General features: G+C 36.7%; 1 protein-coding gene and 1 non-coding gene across 2 annotated transcripts; one reads left to right on the forward strand and one right to left on the reverse strand.

The window, feature by feature from the left end:
* Nucleotides 1-1,405: 1,405 nt before the first annotated feature.
* On the reverse strand, nt 1,406-1,807 carry LOC145105745 (uncharacterized). Its single transcript, XM_079042823.1, has one exon. It carries the CDS (start codon nt 1,805-1,807, stop codon nt 1,406-1,408), a length of 402 nt encoding a protein of 133 aa, XP_078898949.1.
* A 14,147-nt stretch (nt 1,808-15,954) lies between these two features.
* On the forward strand, nt 15,955-16,061 carry LOC145110307 (small nucleolar RNA R71). The gene has a single exon (XR_013709690.1). It is a non-coding gene; the product is annotated as a small nucleolar RNA R71 (small nucleolar RNA).
* Nucleotides 16,062-16,682: the final 621 nt, after the last annotated feature.

Raw genomic sequence — 16,682 nt, forward strand, 5'->3', positions numbered from 1 at the left:
TGTGCGGTAGATGGGATGTACACCCGGTTAGCAATAGTATTCCACCAGGTAGAAGCAACCACTCCTTCGGGGAGATCTTTGTGGCAATTCTCTAAAAAAACTTCAAAATCTTCATTCAACATAGTGCTTTGCTCATAGATTCCAAGCCTCCATGAAAATTCAGCCATGTTGCATTGTCGCAGCTCCCCACCAAGAGAAAAGGAAACTACATTGGAATTGTAGTACTCACTACCACCTCGGAATGAGATGGTAGCAAAAAACTCCCAACATAATTCAGCATAGACCGGTTCTTGAATTTTGAAAAGCTGTAACCAACCATCACATATGATGGTTGAATCCCCCAAATTACATTCTTTCACCAAATATGGTGTTAGCTCTTCTTCCAAACCAACTTTCCCCATCCAATCCTTATCCACTTTATTGGGTAAATGAATCTCTTTCTGTTTTAAAGCCGCTAACTTGTTTTTGGCACGGGCTTGAGACGATTTGGATGTCATTTGGCGGAACGAGAGCCACGGGATGTCCCCTTGGCTTCCCCCTCTTGAAGAATGACCTCGTCTGGACATGGTACCTGCATGACAACATTAAGAAATCACAAACAAACAACACCCATTAATTAAAATTGAATAAAACAGATCTGTATAGCCTCCTACTCGCCGAGTTCATGTCCTAATCGGCGAGTAGGATGAACATCGGGACCAGAATCTGTCGAACACATATGGGTCACTTAAAACACCCAATTTTGCACAGGGGTTTGCTGTACTAAGTCCATTAACCACTAAACCAAAAGAAAATTCTCCTAACAACTCCTAATTCATGGTAAAATGAAAACCCTAGAATTTGAGGAAACCCCCAAATCCGAATTTAGACTAAATAGGGGCAAATCAGTGATAAAGCTTGAACCTTTGATGAGTTTTTAAGTGTAAAGATCATACCTTTTCCCTTGAAAGTCGAGGATTAAGCCAAAAATCATAGAAATCGCTTGAAGGAGGCTGTACACGGCGAGTGTGTGGGTAAAATGGGTAAAAACCCTTATTTCTCAGATTTTTATACCGTCTGTGTAAGTTGGCTACTCGCCAAGTAGAAACGATCTACTCACCGAGTACAAATGCTTTTATGCGGTTTTTTGGTTATTTAGACAAGCACTCGCCTAGTACTCGTACCTACTCGGCGAGTAAAGCTTGCAGTTTGACAAAAATTGAATTTTTTTTAACCCACCACCCCACGCTCTAGGCATTGCTTGCCCTCAAGCAATCATTTAGAACATATTTCCAGAAGAAGATGAATGAAAAAGATCCTAAGGAATTAAAAAGAAAGTAAAGGAAAAAGAAATGCAAACTCTAAACTCGGGTTGCCTCCCGGAAGCGCTTCTTTTTAAGGAGTCATTAGCTGGACTCCTCCCATTCTACGTGGCTGCAATCCCTTCCAGCAACATCAACTCTTCCATGCCTTCATTCCTTGGAACTCCTTCTTCATACTTTTTGACTCTATGTCCATTGACCTTGAACGGGGTGCCATCTTTTGACAATAGCTCTATAGCACCATGTGGAAACACCTTCTTTACCAGAAAAGGACCATCCCATCTTGACTTGAGTTTGCCCGAGAAGAGTTTTAACCTTGAATTAAAGAGCAACACCTTTTGCCCTTCATGAAATTCTTTATTTTCCTTGATCCTCCTGTCATGCCAATTCTTAGTTTTCTCTTTATAGATCAAAGAACTAGTGTATGCATCATTTCTAAGTTCCTTAAGAGCATTCATTTGCATTAACCAGTTGTTCTTGAGCTCCTCCATGTTGAAGTTGCACATCTTTAAAGCCCAAAAAGCTTTATGCTCTATCTCCACCGGTAAATGACATTGCTTTCCATAAACTAACCTATATGGTGTAGTACCAATAGGGGTTTTGAAAGTTGTACGGAAGGCCCAAAGTGCATCGTCTAGCTTATCCGACCATTCTTTTCAATTGCTCCCCACCGATTTCTCCAAGATTCTCTTTAAAGCTCGATTTGTCACTTCGGTTTGTCCACTAGTTTGTGGATGGTAGGATGTTGAAAATTTATGGGTTACCCCATATTTACTTAGCACCTTCTCTAGTTGATCATTGGCAAAATGAGTGCCTCGGTCACTTATGAGAGCTTTCGGGACCCCAAATCTTGAAAATAACTTCTTTAAAAACCTCACCACTACCCGACCGTCATTAGTTGGCAAGGCTTGTGCCTCCGCCCACTTGGATACATAATCCACCGCCACCAATATGTATTTGTTGCCTTTGGATATGGGAAATGGTCCCATGAAATCGATCCCCCACACATCAAATACTTCGCACACTTGGATACTATGTTGTGGCATTTCATTTCGAGATGAAATGTTTCCCGCTCTTTGACATGCATCACATTCTTTGACAAATTGGGTTGCATCTTTAAAAATCGTGGGCCAGTAAAACCCAATGTCAAAGATCTTCTTAGCAGTGTAATGTGCTCCATGATGTCCACCCGTGGGCCCGCTATAACATTGCTCCAATATTTTCCAGCTTTCATTCCCGAACACGCATCTTCGTATGATTCCATCCGCGCAGCTTCAGAAAAGATATGGTTCATCCCAAAAGTAATACTTTATCTCGGAAAAGAATTTCTTCTTTTGTTGACTTGTGAGATCTTTTGGGATGTAATTTCTAGCTAAGTAATTAGCTATATTTGCAAACCATGGTTCTTCTCCCACAGTCACCATAATATACTCGTCCGTAAAATCATCTCCAACTCTATCTTCTTGCAATCGCGGGTTTTCAAGCCTTGACAAGTGGTCAGCTGCTACATTCTCCATTCCCTTTTTGTCGCGTATCTCTATGTCAAACTCTTGAAGAAGTAGAACCCATCGTATCAATCTTCGCTTGGCATCCTGTTTGGCAAACAAATACTTGATAGCAGAGTGGTCAGTAAAAATAGTTGTTTTAGATAAAACTAAATAAGGGCGGAATTTATCAAAAGCGTACACCACAACTAATAATTCCTTTTCCGTGGTGGTGTAGTTTTCTTGGGTTGGATTTAAAGTCTTGCTAGCATAATATATGGGTCATAAGTGCTTATCAACCCTTTGACCAAGGACAGCTCCTAATGCAAAATCACTAGCATCACACATTATTTCAAATGGCAAATTCCAATTTGGTGCAACAATGATCGGGGCATTAGTCAAATTTTCCTTTAAAAATTCAAATGCCTCTAAACACTCTTTAGTAAAATTAAATAGTGCATCTTTTAGGAGTAATTGTGTTAGAGGTCTAGTTATTTTAGAAAAATCTTTGATAAAACGCCGGTAAAAACCCGCGTGTCCTAGAAAACGTCTAATACCCTTCACATTAGTTGGTGGAGGTAATTTTGCAATGGTGTCAATCTTTTCCCGATCCACTTCAATTCCCGATTTGGAAACCTTGTGGCCCAAAACTATACCCTCCTTAACCATAAAGTGGCATTTTTCCCAATTAAGGAATAAGTCGGTCTTTTCACACCTAGCAAGCATTAGGTCAAGATTTGTGAGACAATCATGGAAGGAAGATCCAAAAACAGAAAAATCGTCCATAAAGACTTCCATGAATTTTTCCACCATGTCGTGGAATATGGCTGTCATGCACCTTTGAAATGTCGCGGGTGCATTGCATAGCCCAAAGGGCATGCGTCGATAAGCAAAAGTCCCACTTAGGCAAGTGAATGTGGTCTTTTCTTGGTCCAATGGGTCTATGGGTATTTGGAAATAACCCGAAAATCCGTCTAGGAAGCAATAATAACTATGGCCCGATAATCTTTCTAACATTTGATCAATAAAGGGTAAGGGAAAATGGTCTTTACGAGTGGCATCGTTTAGTTTTCGATAATCAATGCACACTCTCCAACCGGTTACCGTTCGTGTCGGAATAAGCTCATTCTTTTCGTTGTTTATGACCATCATCCCTCCTTTCTTGGGCACCACTTGAACCGGACTCACCCACGGGCTGTCGGAAATGGAATATATAATCCCCGCATCTAAAAGCTTGACCACTTCTTTCTTGACCACCTCTTGCATATTTGGGTTTAGTCTTCTTTGGTGCTGCGCAACCGGCTTTGCTCCTTCTTCCAGGTTAATCTTGTGTGAACAATAAGAGGGACTTATTCCCTTGATGTCGGTAATGCTCCATGCTATGGCCCGTTTTCGCTTCTTCAAAACTTGCACTAGTTCTTCCTTTTCAGAGTTGGAAAGGTCAGAGGCTATAATGACTGGCTTTTGATGGCCATCTTCAAGGAAGGCATACTCTAAATGTTCTGGTAACTTTTTGAGCTCAGTTTTTGGGTTCTGTTTGCTGTACTCGCCGAGTGTAGGTAAGGGACTCGGCGAGTTGGTAGCTGACTTTACAAATTCTGTTTTTTTTTTTCGCTTGGACTCGGCGAGTAGATCGGCCCTACTCGGCGAGTTGAAGTGTCAGATTGCCTCACCAATTCTTCAAACTCGGCTTCTTCCAGCAGCCTCTCGATGTCCATTAATTCTTTTTCTGCATCAAATTCTTCATCAAAAATTGTGAACTTGCTGGAATCTTCACTTATGCATTCCTCCAATAATTCATCAAGCATGTCAATTGAGAATTTCGTGTCGTCACTATTCCGTGCATACTTCATAGCTTGATCAACCCCAAATGTGACTGAATCTTCTCCTACAAGCAAAGTGAGCTTCGAGTCCCTCATGTCTACTATAGCACTTGCCGTGTTGAGGAAGGGTCTTCCAAGGATGATTGGGACTTGAGGATCCGCCTCCATGTCTAGAATTATGAAATCAGCGGGGAATACAAACTTGTCCACTTTGACCACTAAGTCTTCACATATTCCTCTTGGGAAAGTGATTGTCTTGTTAGCTAAATGAATCGCCATACGAATTGGTCTTGGTTCCGGGAGATCCAGCTTCTTGAAGAATGAATAAGGCATTAAATTCACACTTGCTCCTGACTCAGCCAAGGCATGAGTGGTAGCTAAATTGCCAAATTGGCAAGGTAAAGTTAAGCTCCCCGGGTCACCCTTCTTCTTTGGTAGTTTGTTGAGCATGGCGGCTGAGCAATTCTCATTGAGGACTACCTTCTTCACTTCCTCCATCTTCCTTCTATTAGTGAGAAGTTCCTTAAGGAACTTTGCATATTTGGGCATTTGTGCGACAGCTTCAATGAAGGGTATGTTGATTTGAAGAGCCTTTATATGATCTAGAAACTTCTGGTACTCCTCTTCCTGCTTCACTTTCTTAGCTCGGGCTGGGTATGTGACAACCATCAAATTTCGGTCAAGTCAAAGTCAACTAGTCAAACCGGTCAACTCCATTAACCCTTGTATGATAGGGTTTACGTTATGTAATCACTGTACAATTCGCTATTTTAATGAGAAAACATCATTTGGAAAGTTCATGTGTTTGATTTTCCTTAGCCTTAACAGTGCTAAACAATGAACCAAAGCGATAAAACACTATTGCACAATCATCGGGATGGTGTAGGACACTAAATCATGGCTTAACGGGGTCTATGGACCTTGCGTTGCGAAGCCGGACACTCAAAAAGATCACAAACGAAACCTCTCTCAATCTCATTCAAACCCTACTCAAGATTACTTGATGCTAATAGGATCAAAACCCATACACTACGATATAAATTGACGTTAATAGCAACATAGTATAGTACAACGTTATAACTATAATCAAATTAAATTATGATACCATATTAAAATCAAATCAAAGTATAATGCTCTAATTAAATTAAAAGAATCAAACTTGAATGCTATAATTAAACATCAAAGCAAAGTAGATTGTTATAATCAAATCATAACCTATCTTTTATAAAACTCTATTTTTATAAACTTTACTTTAAATTTTATAAAACTCTTATATTCATTATGTAAAAGATGCTTGTGTTAGTGGGAAATTATGAAGACTACCAAAAGCAAAAAGATTATTCCCATGGTCTCCCACTCACACCTCCCATCCACTTTCCTTTCATTTTTCTCCCAACACATTATTCTCTTCATCACTTAAACCTACTCTATTCCTTCTCTCACTCTCAATCTCGAAATTCATCCAAGAAATACTCATATTCCAGCCAAGAACAATCTATTATACTCAAATCTTCATCCCTCTTGAAGCATTCATCAAGGTATGTTGTTAAAAGTTTCAAATTCATACAAGAAACAAATTAAATCCACCAAAATATCTAAAACTCATTTTATGCATAAACCTGATTTTTCTCAGAATCCCATCAATAAAATAAGAAGTTCTGGAAATTTTCAGAAAATAACTTATTTTTATTGAATTACTATAATTATTGCAATAAAGTAGGGCCATAATTCACATAAAATACTTTTTGCATTCAATAAATTCTGAGAAAATTCTGGGATGACCAATATATTGATTAAACATAATTTATGAAGTTTCATGCATTTATATTACTGTTTACTATTATTTATGATTTTATTGATTAATTAATAATGAAATATATAAAAAATACTTCCCATAGTCACAAATATCTGAAACTTATACACTGAGCTCTACATCATGTTATAAAACTATGGTTAATTTTACAGATTTTTTGAGAATCATTTACTATTTTTCCCGAATTGTGTGTTGTTTAATCATTAAAATATTAAATAAATACTAAAACAGTTCAGAAAAATATACAAATTTTACAGTAATTCATATTGTATGAAATAATGATTTCCTAATAATTTCATAATTTTTCAATACAGATTACTATTTAAAACTATTTTCCTAAGTATTTAAGCATGTAAAAATGCATTTTAATGATTATTTCATATAAATAATTGTTAAAATCTGTAAATAATTATAATTGGGCAAGTTATTATTTTAATAAGAAATTATTAAAATATGACCTAAATTGAAAATATAAATTAATTCTGCAAAGTAAGTAATTCAATTTAAAATTCTTTTAACAAATAAATACCTTAATATTATAATCAAAATGAATTATTGTTAATTCATCTAATATAAGAATATGTGTCTAATTATTTGTATTAATACTCCATTCTCGTTTAGCAGTTCCTAAACCAAAACTATTAATTATATTAGGTTCTACGCCATTTTGACCCGAATCGTCTATCGTACGACACACGCATTTCGTTTTGGGACTAATGTGAGTAATCTACCCCATATTTTATAATTTTCAATACTTTTGGGGTGTATTATGTGGTTCTAATATGTTCCAACTTCATTTTATTGTTTTATCACAATTGAGACATTATTGGGACATTTATACGTGAATCATTAATTGTATAACTATTGTTTGTTTACGCTACATGTACTTGTAGTGCATTACCATTTTTAGTCTAATCTCCATGACTATGCCCGTATTCTTGAGGTACGTTATGGACAATAATAGCGCTATTGGGTTGACCACCCCGCCTTGGGACGCTAAGGTGATTGATCGCACGTGGTTGAGTGTGTATTATGATTAGATGCTCCATCCTATATATATTTTTATATATATACATATGTATATATAGGGTGAGGACTTATTGTTGTTGTTATCATTTATTAATCAATTTTTGATTTATAAACCGTTATCTCAAATACAATTGTTTGCCGACTTCAAAAGAAAACAAATTTCCAATTATAAAGGTTTCAACTTCACAATTTTTTCTACTAAAATTAGATTACTCACCAACTCTCGTAGTTGACTTGTTTTTACCCATGATGCAGATTTGAAGAATGAAGTTGATGAAAAATAGGTTGTGCCTTAGAAATCCACAAGACTATTTAAATTTGATGTAATAAATGTTGTTCGTATTTGGATTTGTATTTGTATGTTGTGGATCTTGTTTGCATACTTAGTACTTAATTGAATCTAATCATATTATAACATAGTTGTCATGAGACTTTGAACAATATATCACGCCTCGATCGATTCCGACAAGGATCGGGGTGTGACAGATTGGTATCAGAGCCCTTGACTATAGGGAATTAGGCTAATTGCCTTGACCTAGTCTATAGCCTCTAGGGTCCTCTCGTATGCTAGTTTATAAAATGCACACACAACTGCATGCAATTCACACTTAAAAAATCCTAGGAATACCTTTGTGTGTTAATTGCTCCCTTATGTGCATACGTATTACTCCTGACACTTATATGTGTGCATACACTTGTGAATCTTCTCCACTTTCTTTGAAAATCACACACATACTCAAGTTGTTTAACAAAATGTATATACATATATGTATTGCTTAGAGCTCATAGGAAATTCAAAGTCATCCACTCTAGTTGGGTAGGATCATAGTAATGGACGCGTAGTAACTGGAAGGGGGAGGTGGCGGTAGCCCGAAAGACCTGACTAGGTAAGCATTCGTATACATCCCAATCAACCGAGGGACCAGTTTGCTTATCTGGGGACCAAAGGCGAGAGTTCCCAAACCTATAGGCCAAAGCGCGTCATTCACATTACTTTTGAGCCATCAAAATACCCGACCTTATCAAACGTATCCGAAAGGATACACTCCAAAATGGCCAACTCATTGGACTATTAAGTTCCCTAATGGGCCTAGAAGTGGGAAAGAAATGTGAAAACTTAGTTTTGTGGGGGCCCACGCAAGTGCTACATGTTTCACATTTAGTAACCATGGAAAGCCCAAAAGGTGTCCAACACTCCTAACCATGGCCCAACAAGTGTTTTACAATTATTTTACCCAACAATGTCTAAAAAAAAAACTTTATTTCCCTAATCAATTTACAAATAACTCACAAGTCCATATGCGTGTTTCTCATAGTTGACATGTTCCTTGTTTGGTTGTGGACTTAGGGTAGACTCATTATGATCAACAGTCTAATAAAATTTTAATTACACATAACTGGGGGCATGTCGAGTGAATCTTAGGAGTGGATCAGACATGGAACAAATCACAAGATTATAATCAAGTTATTCCTACTAAATTCATAAGTCTATTTATATAGACCTCTGGTATAGAGTCGTCAGCGTAGTCGTGTCGGCAATCTAGAATATAGCTAAATACATAATACAAACTATAATACCCAAATTATACAAAATTTTCTGCATTAAAAAAAATCAATAGACAAACACAATGAAACTAAAAAGGGTATCAATCTATCAAGAGAAAAACACATACAATGTAGATTAAAATCCACTAATTATAACAAAATGGCTAAAAGAAAAGGTAAGGACTAAGGATTGTTAAGTCCTCTCTTCTTATAAATAGCTTTGAAGCAAGCTTGCCTAAGCTTCTTTGTTCTTTCTGTCAATTCCATACCTGGCAATTTCTCCATCATCTTCTTGTGCCCTGCTAACGTCTCTACCTCCTCCTTTAATCCCAACTCCTAGTTTTTTAGGTAGATGCAATATATTTTTCGTGTGAGTTCATAAAATTTACAATGAGTTAAGTTTATGTAAATATAAATCAGAAATCGTAGTAAAACAATTGATTCGATGTGGCATATGCCTAGGGCCTATGTTTATGTTATAAAGAAACTAATAATTAAAATTTTAGAAAATACCAAAACTACTTTGGTTACCAAGTGCATGCATACATGCATGAGTAATGTATAGAAGGTTATTATCGTAGTTTACCTTGGCATTTTGAATGAGGGATTGAAGGCTCTTAAGTTTTCAATGAGGCCATCTGTTTATGTTTAGCTCTCTGCATTTTTTCTTCAACAATGTTGACCCTATCCCTAGTTCCTTTGCTGCCATGATTATCGGCATCTCAAAGTACTTCGCTATCTCTTCAAACTCCAATGGTCTCAATCTATTTTCCACCTTCCGGTCACCGTGATCAGTGGTGGCAGCACTAGAACTACCTGTAGCCTCACCACCGGATTTACAGTCTTCACTGAAACTAACCAATGGTAAATTACCATCCTCCCAACAATCCCATAAGCTTATGTCTTTAAGGGGAACCAAATCATGAAACTCATTTCTAGAAATGATGTTTTGATCTTTGTTAAGTACTGTGGAAACATTCTGATCGAGCACTTCATGCGATTTTTCCGACAACTCGAAATCCTGATGGTTGAGCAGGTCACCACTGCAAAAATCAAACCATGTTTTGATCAATATAAAAAAAAATCACTTTTCTGTGCGAAAGATGGTGTAATGAGTGACATTTATATATACCTGAACAGATCCTAATGATCAAAGTACTGAAACCGATCGAGGTCATCTATGGGGTTTTGATGATCTGCAGGCGGATCCATTTGTGAGGGAGAAGTTAAAGAGTCGCAGTAAGAATGTGCTGATTTATATAAGGGAAGTGGGAGAAGTAACGAATAACAAATAAAGAGGAAATGAATGGTCTTTGAGCCGTAACCTTATTCTGTGATGATTTATATAAGGGAAGTGGGAGAAGTAATAAATAACAAATAAAGAGGAAATGAATGGTCTTTGAGCCGTTACCTTCTTCTGTGATGATTTATATAAGGTAAGTGGGAGGAGTAATAAATAAAAAATAAAGAGGAAATGAATGGTCTTTGAGCCGTAACCTTCTTTTTCAATTCACACACATATACGTATATGTTGCTGCAAATAAGGACTTTTGTGCCTCATGCATTTAATGCATCACATGCCTACTGCATATTCTTGACTTTGAAGCTACGTACCAGTTTCGAATTTCCCCAGTAGCACACTTTTCATTAGAAAGTACTCCAAGTCTTCACACATGCAAATTATGACTTGAGTGTCGCTATAAGTAACTAATAAAACTTTATTTTTTTAACCCCTTAAATATCAGTACAAGCATCTAACATCGACATTTAAATTCTAAATTTCTTTTTATTACTAGAACTAGCATCTATTCAAGTCTATAAACCATGAATCTTGGGAACACGGCAAAACCCAAATAAGTCTTATCATCTATGTAAAAACTCAGGGTTTTTACCAGTGAATCTATCAGTAGCGGAGCTTGAACAATTAACTTGGGGGAGGGGGGGGGGCCGAAAATATTATAAACTGAAATTAACAAAAAAAAAATCAAAATCAAAATTTGAACAATAACCAATAACTCATTTAACAATAACCAAATCTATAAGTTCATAACTTATAAATCAAATTGGAAAATCACCAAATCACAAATGACAGCCAAATTAAAAAAGAAACTCAGTAAGACAGTAGTAACGCATAAATAGGCAACGGATTGACTGAAAACAGCAGCAGCAGTGCAATACGCCAACACCAACAATCAACAATCTTACAATCAGAAAAGAAAGAACAGCTGAACAGGATATGGGTCTCGGCATTACATACCTGATTTCTGTGAAGTGTGAATAGGGATTTGGGCATTAGGCGATGGCGATTGGCGAGAGTAAGACCAGGCGACTGACTTGGCGAGACAGCGAGAAACGAACAGCAGGCGAGATAGGCAGCGAATTGGGCAAATAGGGATGAATCGATTTTGATTTCTTGATACCGGGCTTGGTAACACTTGCCTATAACCCAAGTGGGGTAACAAAGTGGATGTTCATTTGAGTTGGCCCAGTAGGCAATGTGGGCCTGAAGAGCCGAGGCATGTTATCTATCCACTGTCGAGAGAGAAGAGTTTTTGCAGCTCTGTGAAGCCAGCCTGACGCATTGCCTCTTTCTCTAAGACCCAAGCCTAAGCTCAAGCCACATGAATCAACTCTCGACTTGGATCGGGCAAGAGTATTGGACCATTCTGATTAGGAATCGGGAGGGGCCAAAGCCCAAGTTTGAAGATAGCAGTCTTATAACTATTTTATTTTGAACTACAATTCCTACTTCTAGCCCAATAATACTATTCCCCTGGAATCTATGAGGGCTAGTGTAAACATTATGGTCATATATCATTAAGATTCTATGGACTTAGAATGTGTGATTCCGCCTCATTCCCTGTTCCTTGTTTAGTTGTGGGCTTAAGGCAGGGTCACCCATCCAAAATGCCCTTGCAATCTTAATGATATACGACTAGTTTACGTCAATCGACTATAAAAGAACTTGTAGGACTTATAATGCAAATTTCGTCAAAATTTGTTGAAACATTCGTAATGATGGAACTCGCTAACTACGTTATAAAATATTCATAGTGGTAATACCAAGGATAAAACAGGGAGTATAAAAGCACACATAGAATACTCTATCATCCCAAAACAATAAACTCCTTTTAAATTGATTCAGTTCAAGTTACAATAAGAAATTTCCAAGGTCGTCATGTGACATCAGGAGGGTTGTTCCTCACCATAATCAATTTCTTGTACTACGAAAAGTTTTCCACATCTTTTTCCAAACTCTTGAAGTCCCAATCAAAATGCAAATTTCGGGACGAAATTCCCTCTAACGGGGGGATGATGTGACAACCATCAAATTTCGGTCAAGTCAAAGTCAAACAAAGTCAACTAGTCAAACCGGTCAACTCCATTAACCCTTGTATGATAGGGTTTACGTTATGTAATCACTGTACAATTCGCTATTTTAATGAGAAAACATCATTTGGAAAGTTCATGTGTTTGATTTTCCTTAGCCTTAACAGTGCTAAACAATGAACCAAAGCGATAAAACACTATTACACAATCATCGGGATGGTGTAGGACACTAAATCATGGCTTAACGGGGTCTATGGACCTTGCGTTGCGAAGCCGGACACTCAAAAAGATCACAAACGAAACCTCTCTCAATCTCATTCAAACCCTACTCAAGATTACTTGACGCTAATAGGATCAAAACCCATACACTACGATATAAATTGACGTTAATAGCAACATAGTATAGTACAACGTTATAACTATAATCAAATTAAATTATGATACCATATTAAAATCAAATCAAAGTATAATGCTCTAATTAAATTAAAAGAATCAAACTTGAATGCTATAATTAAACATCAAATCAAAGTAGATTGTTATAATCAAATCATAACCTATCTTTTATAAAACTCTATTTTTATAAACTTTACTTTAAATTTTATAAAACTCTTATATTAATTATGTAAAAGATGCTTGTGTTAGTGGGAAATTATGAAGACCACCAAAAGCAAAAAGATTATTCCCATGGTCTCCCACTCACACCTCCCATCCACTTTCCTTTCATTTTTCTCCCAACACATTATTCTCTTCACCACTTAAACCTACTCTATTCTTTCTCTCACTCTCAATCTCGAAATTCATCCAAGAAATACTCATATTCCAGCCAAGAACAATATATTATACTCAAATCTTTATCCCTCTTGAAGCATTCATCAAGGTATGTTGTTAAAAGTTTCAAATTCATACAAGAAACAAATTAAATCCACCAAAATATCTAAAACTCATTTTATGCATAAACCTGATTTTTCTCAGAATCCCATCAATAAAATAAGAAGTTCTGGATATTTTCAGAAAATAACTTATTTTTATTGAATTACAATAATTATTGCAATAAAGTAGGGCCATAATTCACATAAAATACTTTTTGCATTCAATAAATTCTGAGAAAATTCTGGGATGACCAATATATTGATTAAACATAATTTATGAAGTTTCATGCATTTATATTTTTGTTTACTATTATTTATGATTTTATTGATTAATTAATAATGAAATATATAAAAAATACTTCCCATAGTCACAAATATCTGAAACTTATACACTGAGCTCTACATCAGGTTATAAAACTATGGTTAATTTTACAGATTTTTTGAGAATCATTTACTATTTTTCCCGAATTTTGTGTTGTTTAATCATTAAAATATTAAATAAATACTAAAACAGTTCAGAAAAATATACAAATTTTACAGTAATTCATATTGTATGAAATAACGATTTCCTAAAAATTTCATAATTTTTCAATACTGATTACTATTTAAAACTATTTTCCTAAGTATTTAAGCATGTAAAAATGCATTTTAATGATTATTTTATATAAATAATTGTTTAAATCTGTAAATAATTATAATTGGGCAAGTTATTATTTTAATAAGAAATTATTAAAATATGGCCTAAATTGAAAATATAAATTAATTATGCAAAGTAAGTAATTCAATTTAAAATTCATTTAACAAATAAATACCTTAATATTATAATCAAAATGAATTATTGTTAATTCATCTAATATAAGAATATGTGTCTAATTATTTGTATTAATACTCCATTCTCGTTTAGCAGTTCCTAAACCAAAACTATTAATTATATTAGGTTCTACGCCATTTTGACCCGAATCGTCTATCGTACGACACACACATTTCGTTTTGGGACTAATGTGAGTAATCTACCCCATATTTTATAATTTTCAATACTTTTGGGGTGTATCATGTGGTTCTAATATGTTCCAACTTCATTTTATTGTTTTATCACAATTGAGACATTATTGGGACATTTATACGTGAATCATTAATTGTATAACTATTGTTTGTTTATGCTACATGTACTTGTAGTGCATTACCATTTTTAGTCTAATCTCCATGACTATGCCCGTATTCTTGAGGTACGTTATGGACAATAATAGCGCTATTGGGTTGACCACCCCGCCTTGGGACGCTAAGGTGATTGATCGCACGTGGTTGAGTGTGTATGATGATTAGATGCTCCATCCTATATATATTTTTATATATATACATATGTATATATAGGGTGAGGACTTATTGTTGTTGTTATCATTTGTTAATCAATTTTTGATTTATAAACCGTTATCTCAAATACAATTGTTTGCCGACTACAAAAGAAAACAAATTTCCAATTATAAAGGTTTCAACTTCATAACTTTTTCTACTAAAATTAGATTACTCACCAACTCTCGTAGTTGACCTGTTTTTACCCATGATGCAGATTTGAAGAATGAAGTTGATGAAAAATAGGTTGTGCCTTAGAAATCCACAAGACTATTTAAATTTGATGTAATAAATGTTGTTCGTATTTGGATTTGTATTTGTATGTTGTGGATCTTGTTTGCATACTTAGTACTTAATTGAATCTAATCATATTATAACATAGTTGTCATGAGACTTTGAACAATATATCACGCCTCGATCGATTCCGACAAGGATCGGGGTGTGACAGGGTATGGCAATGGCGGCTGGTAAAACTTTTCAGGGGTCTGATTGTTCGGATTTGGCAGTGGACTCGCCGAGTCCATATTCTGTACTCGGCGAGTAGAGCTGTCAGATTGAAGATTTTGATTTTCTGCTTGATTTTCTGCTTCCTCCTTCTGTGATTCTTTGGGTGCTTCATTCTGAATAGGGGCTAGAGGAGTGATTATTTTCCCACTTCTTGTTGTGACTATGTTTATGTGCGCGCCTCGTGGGTTGTTTTCGGTTTTGCTAGGAAGTTCGCCCGGTGATCTTTGGTTTATTTGTTGAGCAAGTTGCCCTAGATGCGTTTCTATGTTGTGGATAGATGCTTGCTGGTTTCTAAGCATGGTCCTTGTTTCTTGAATTGCAGCATCATGATCACTATGTCTCTTTTCTGAAGCAACTACAAATTTGGTACGCATTTCTTCCAAACTTGGTTTTCTTTCTTGTGATGGCTCCTCCTTTTGGTAAAAACCCCTTCCCTTTTGCTTGAACTTCTCCTCCTTAGCCTTCTTGTACTCGTCATAAGGGAGCCACTCTTTCTTTGGTCTACGCCAATCTTCATCATATCGGTCCTCACTTGAGTAACAAACTTGCACCTTTTTGTTGCCATTCTCATCCAAATCGCAGTCTCTAGTAAGGTGAGGCCCATTGCAATTTTCGCAACCCACCCGAATAGCATGTATCGTTTGGTCCATTTTATCCATCCTCCTATCCATGGTTTTTAGCATAGCCATAACTGCTGACAAGTCTTCTGAAGCTGCATAGGCGGCCCCCCTCATCACATCATTTCTTGGATTGTGGTATTCTCTAGAATGCTTAGAGAATTCTTCAATTAGTTGCTTTATCACTGGAGGTGCCTTCTTCGTGAGTGGACCTTGCGAGTCAAGTAATTGCCTAGTGGTAACATTTACTCCATCATAGAAGATGGAGACTTCTTGTTGACTATTGAGGTCATGATGTGGGCAATTCCTTAGCAGGCTCTTGTACCTCTCCCACGTTTCATATAGTGATTCTCCAGCTTATTGTTCAAAGTTAGCTATGGCTTTCTTTAGCTTGGATATCTTGGATGGCGGGCAGAATTGATCAATGAACTCTTCTTTCATTTGGGCCCATGTAGTGATAGATCCTGGGGGCAATGACTTGAGCCAATCCTTGGCAGCACCCTTTAAAGTAACCGGAAGCATGCGAAGTAGCTGAGTTTCCCGAGGCACATTTGGAACATTGAAATAATCAGCTACATCATTGACTTCGTCCAAGTGTTTGTAAGCGTCTTCGTGGTCTTTGCCTGTGAAGGGGATCTCCTTAAGTAGAGCCATGATGTGACCCTTGAGCTCAAAAGTAGCAGTAGCGGGGATTGCGGGTTGTACAAGTCCTGGTCCGGTATCATCGCGTATCCTCTTCTTCCATTCCCCCATGGGGACTTCATCAATGTTAGCCATGAGAATAGCTAATTCGTCGTCGGAATCGGAAACGTGACCGAATGTAGGGTCTTCTTTTTCCTCGGTCTCGTACTCGGCGTCTTCTTTAGTTGGGTCTTCGATTGTCAAAGAGGCGTTGGATGCTCCTGATTTGCTGCTCTTCTTCTTGCTGAAAACGGACTTTAGGTTCTTTAGTGGCGAATTCCTTGAAGAAGCGGATTCTCCAACGGATTTTCCTTTGTTCTTCCTTAGGGCGGA

Source organism: Lactuca virosa, chromosome 4, assembly GCF_052849685.1.
Source record: "Lactuca virosa cultivar CGN04683 chromosome 4, Lactuca_virosa_CGN04683_v6, whole genome shotgun sequence".
Classification (NCBI taxonomy): Eukaryota; Viridiplantae; Streptophyta; class Magnoliopsida; order Asterales; family Asteraceae; genus Lactuca; species Lactuca virosa.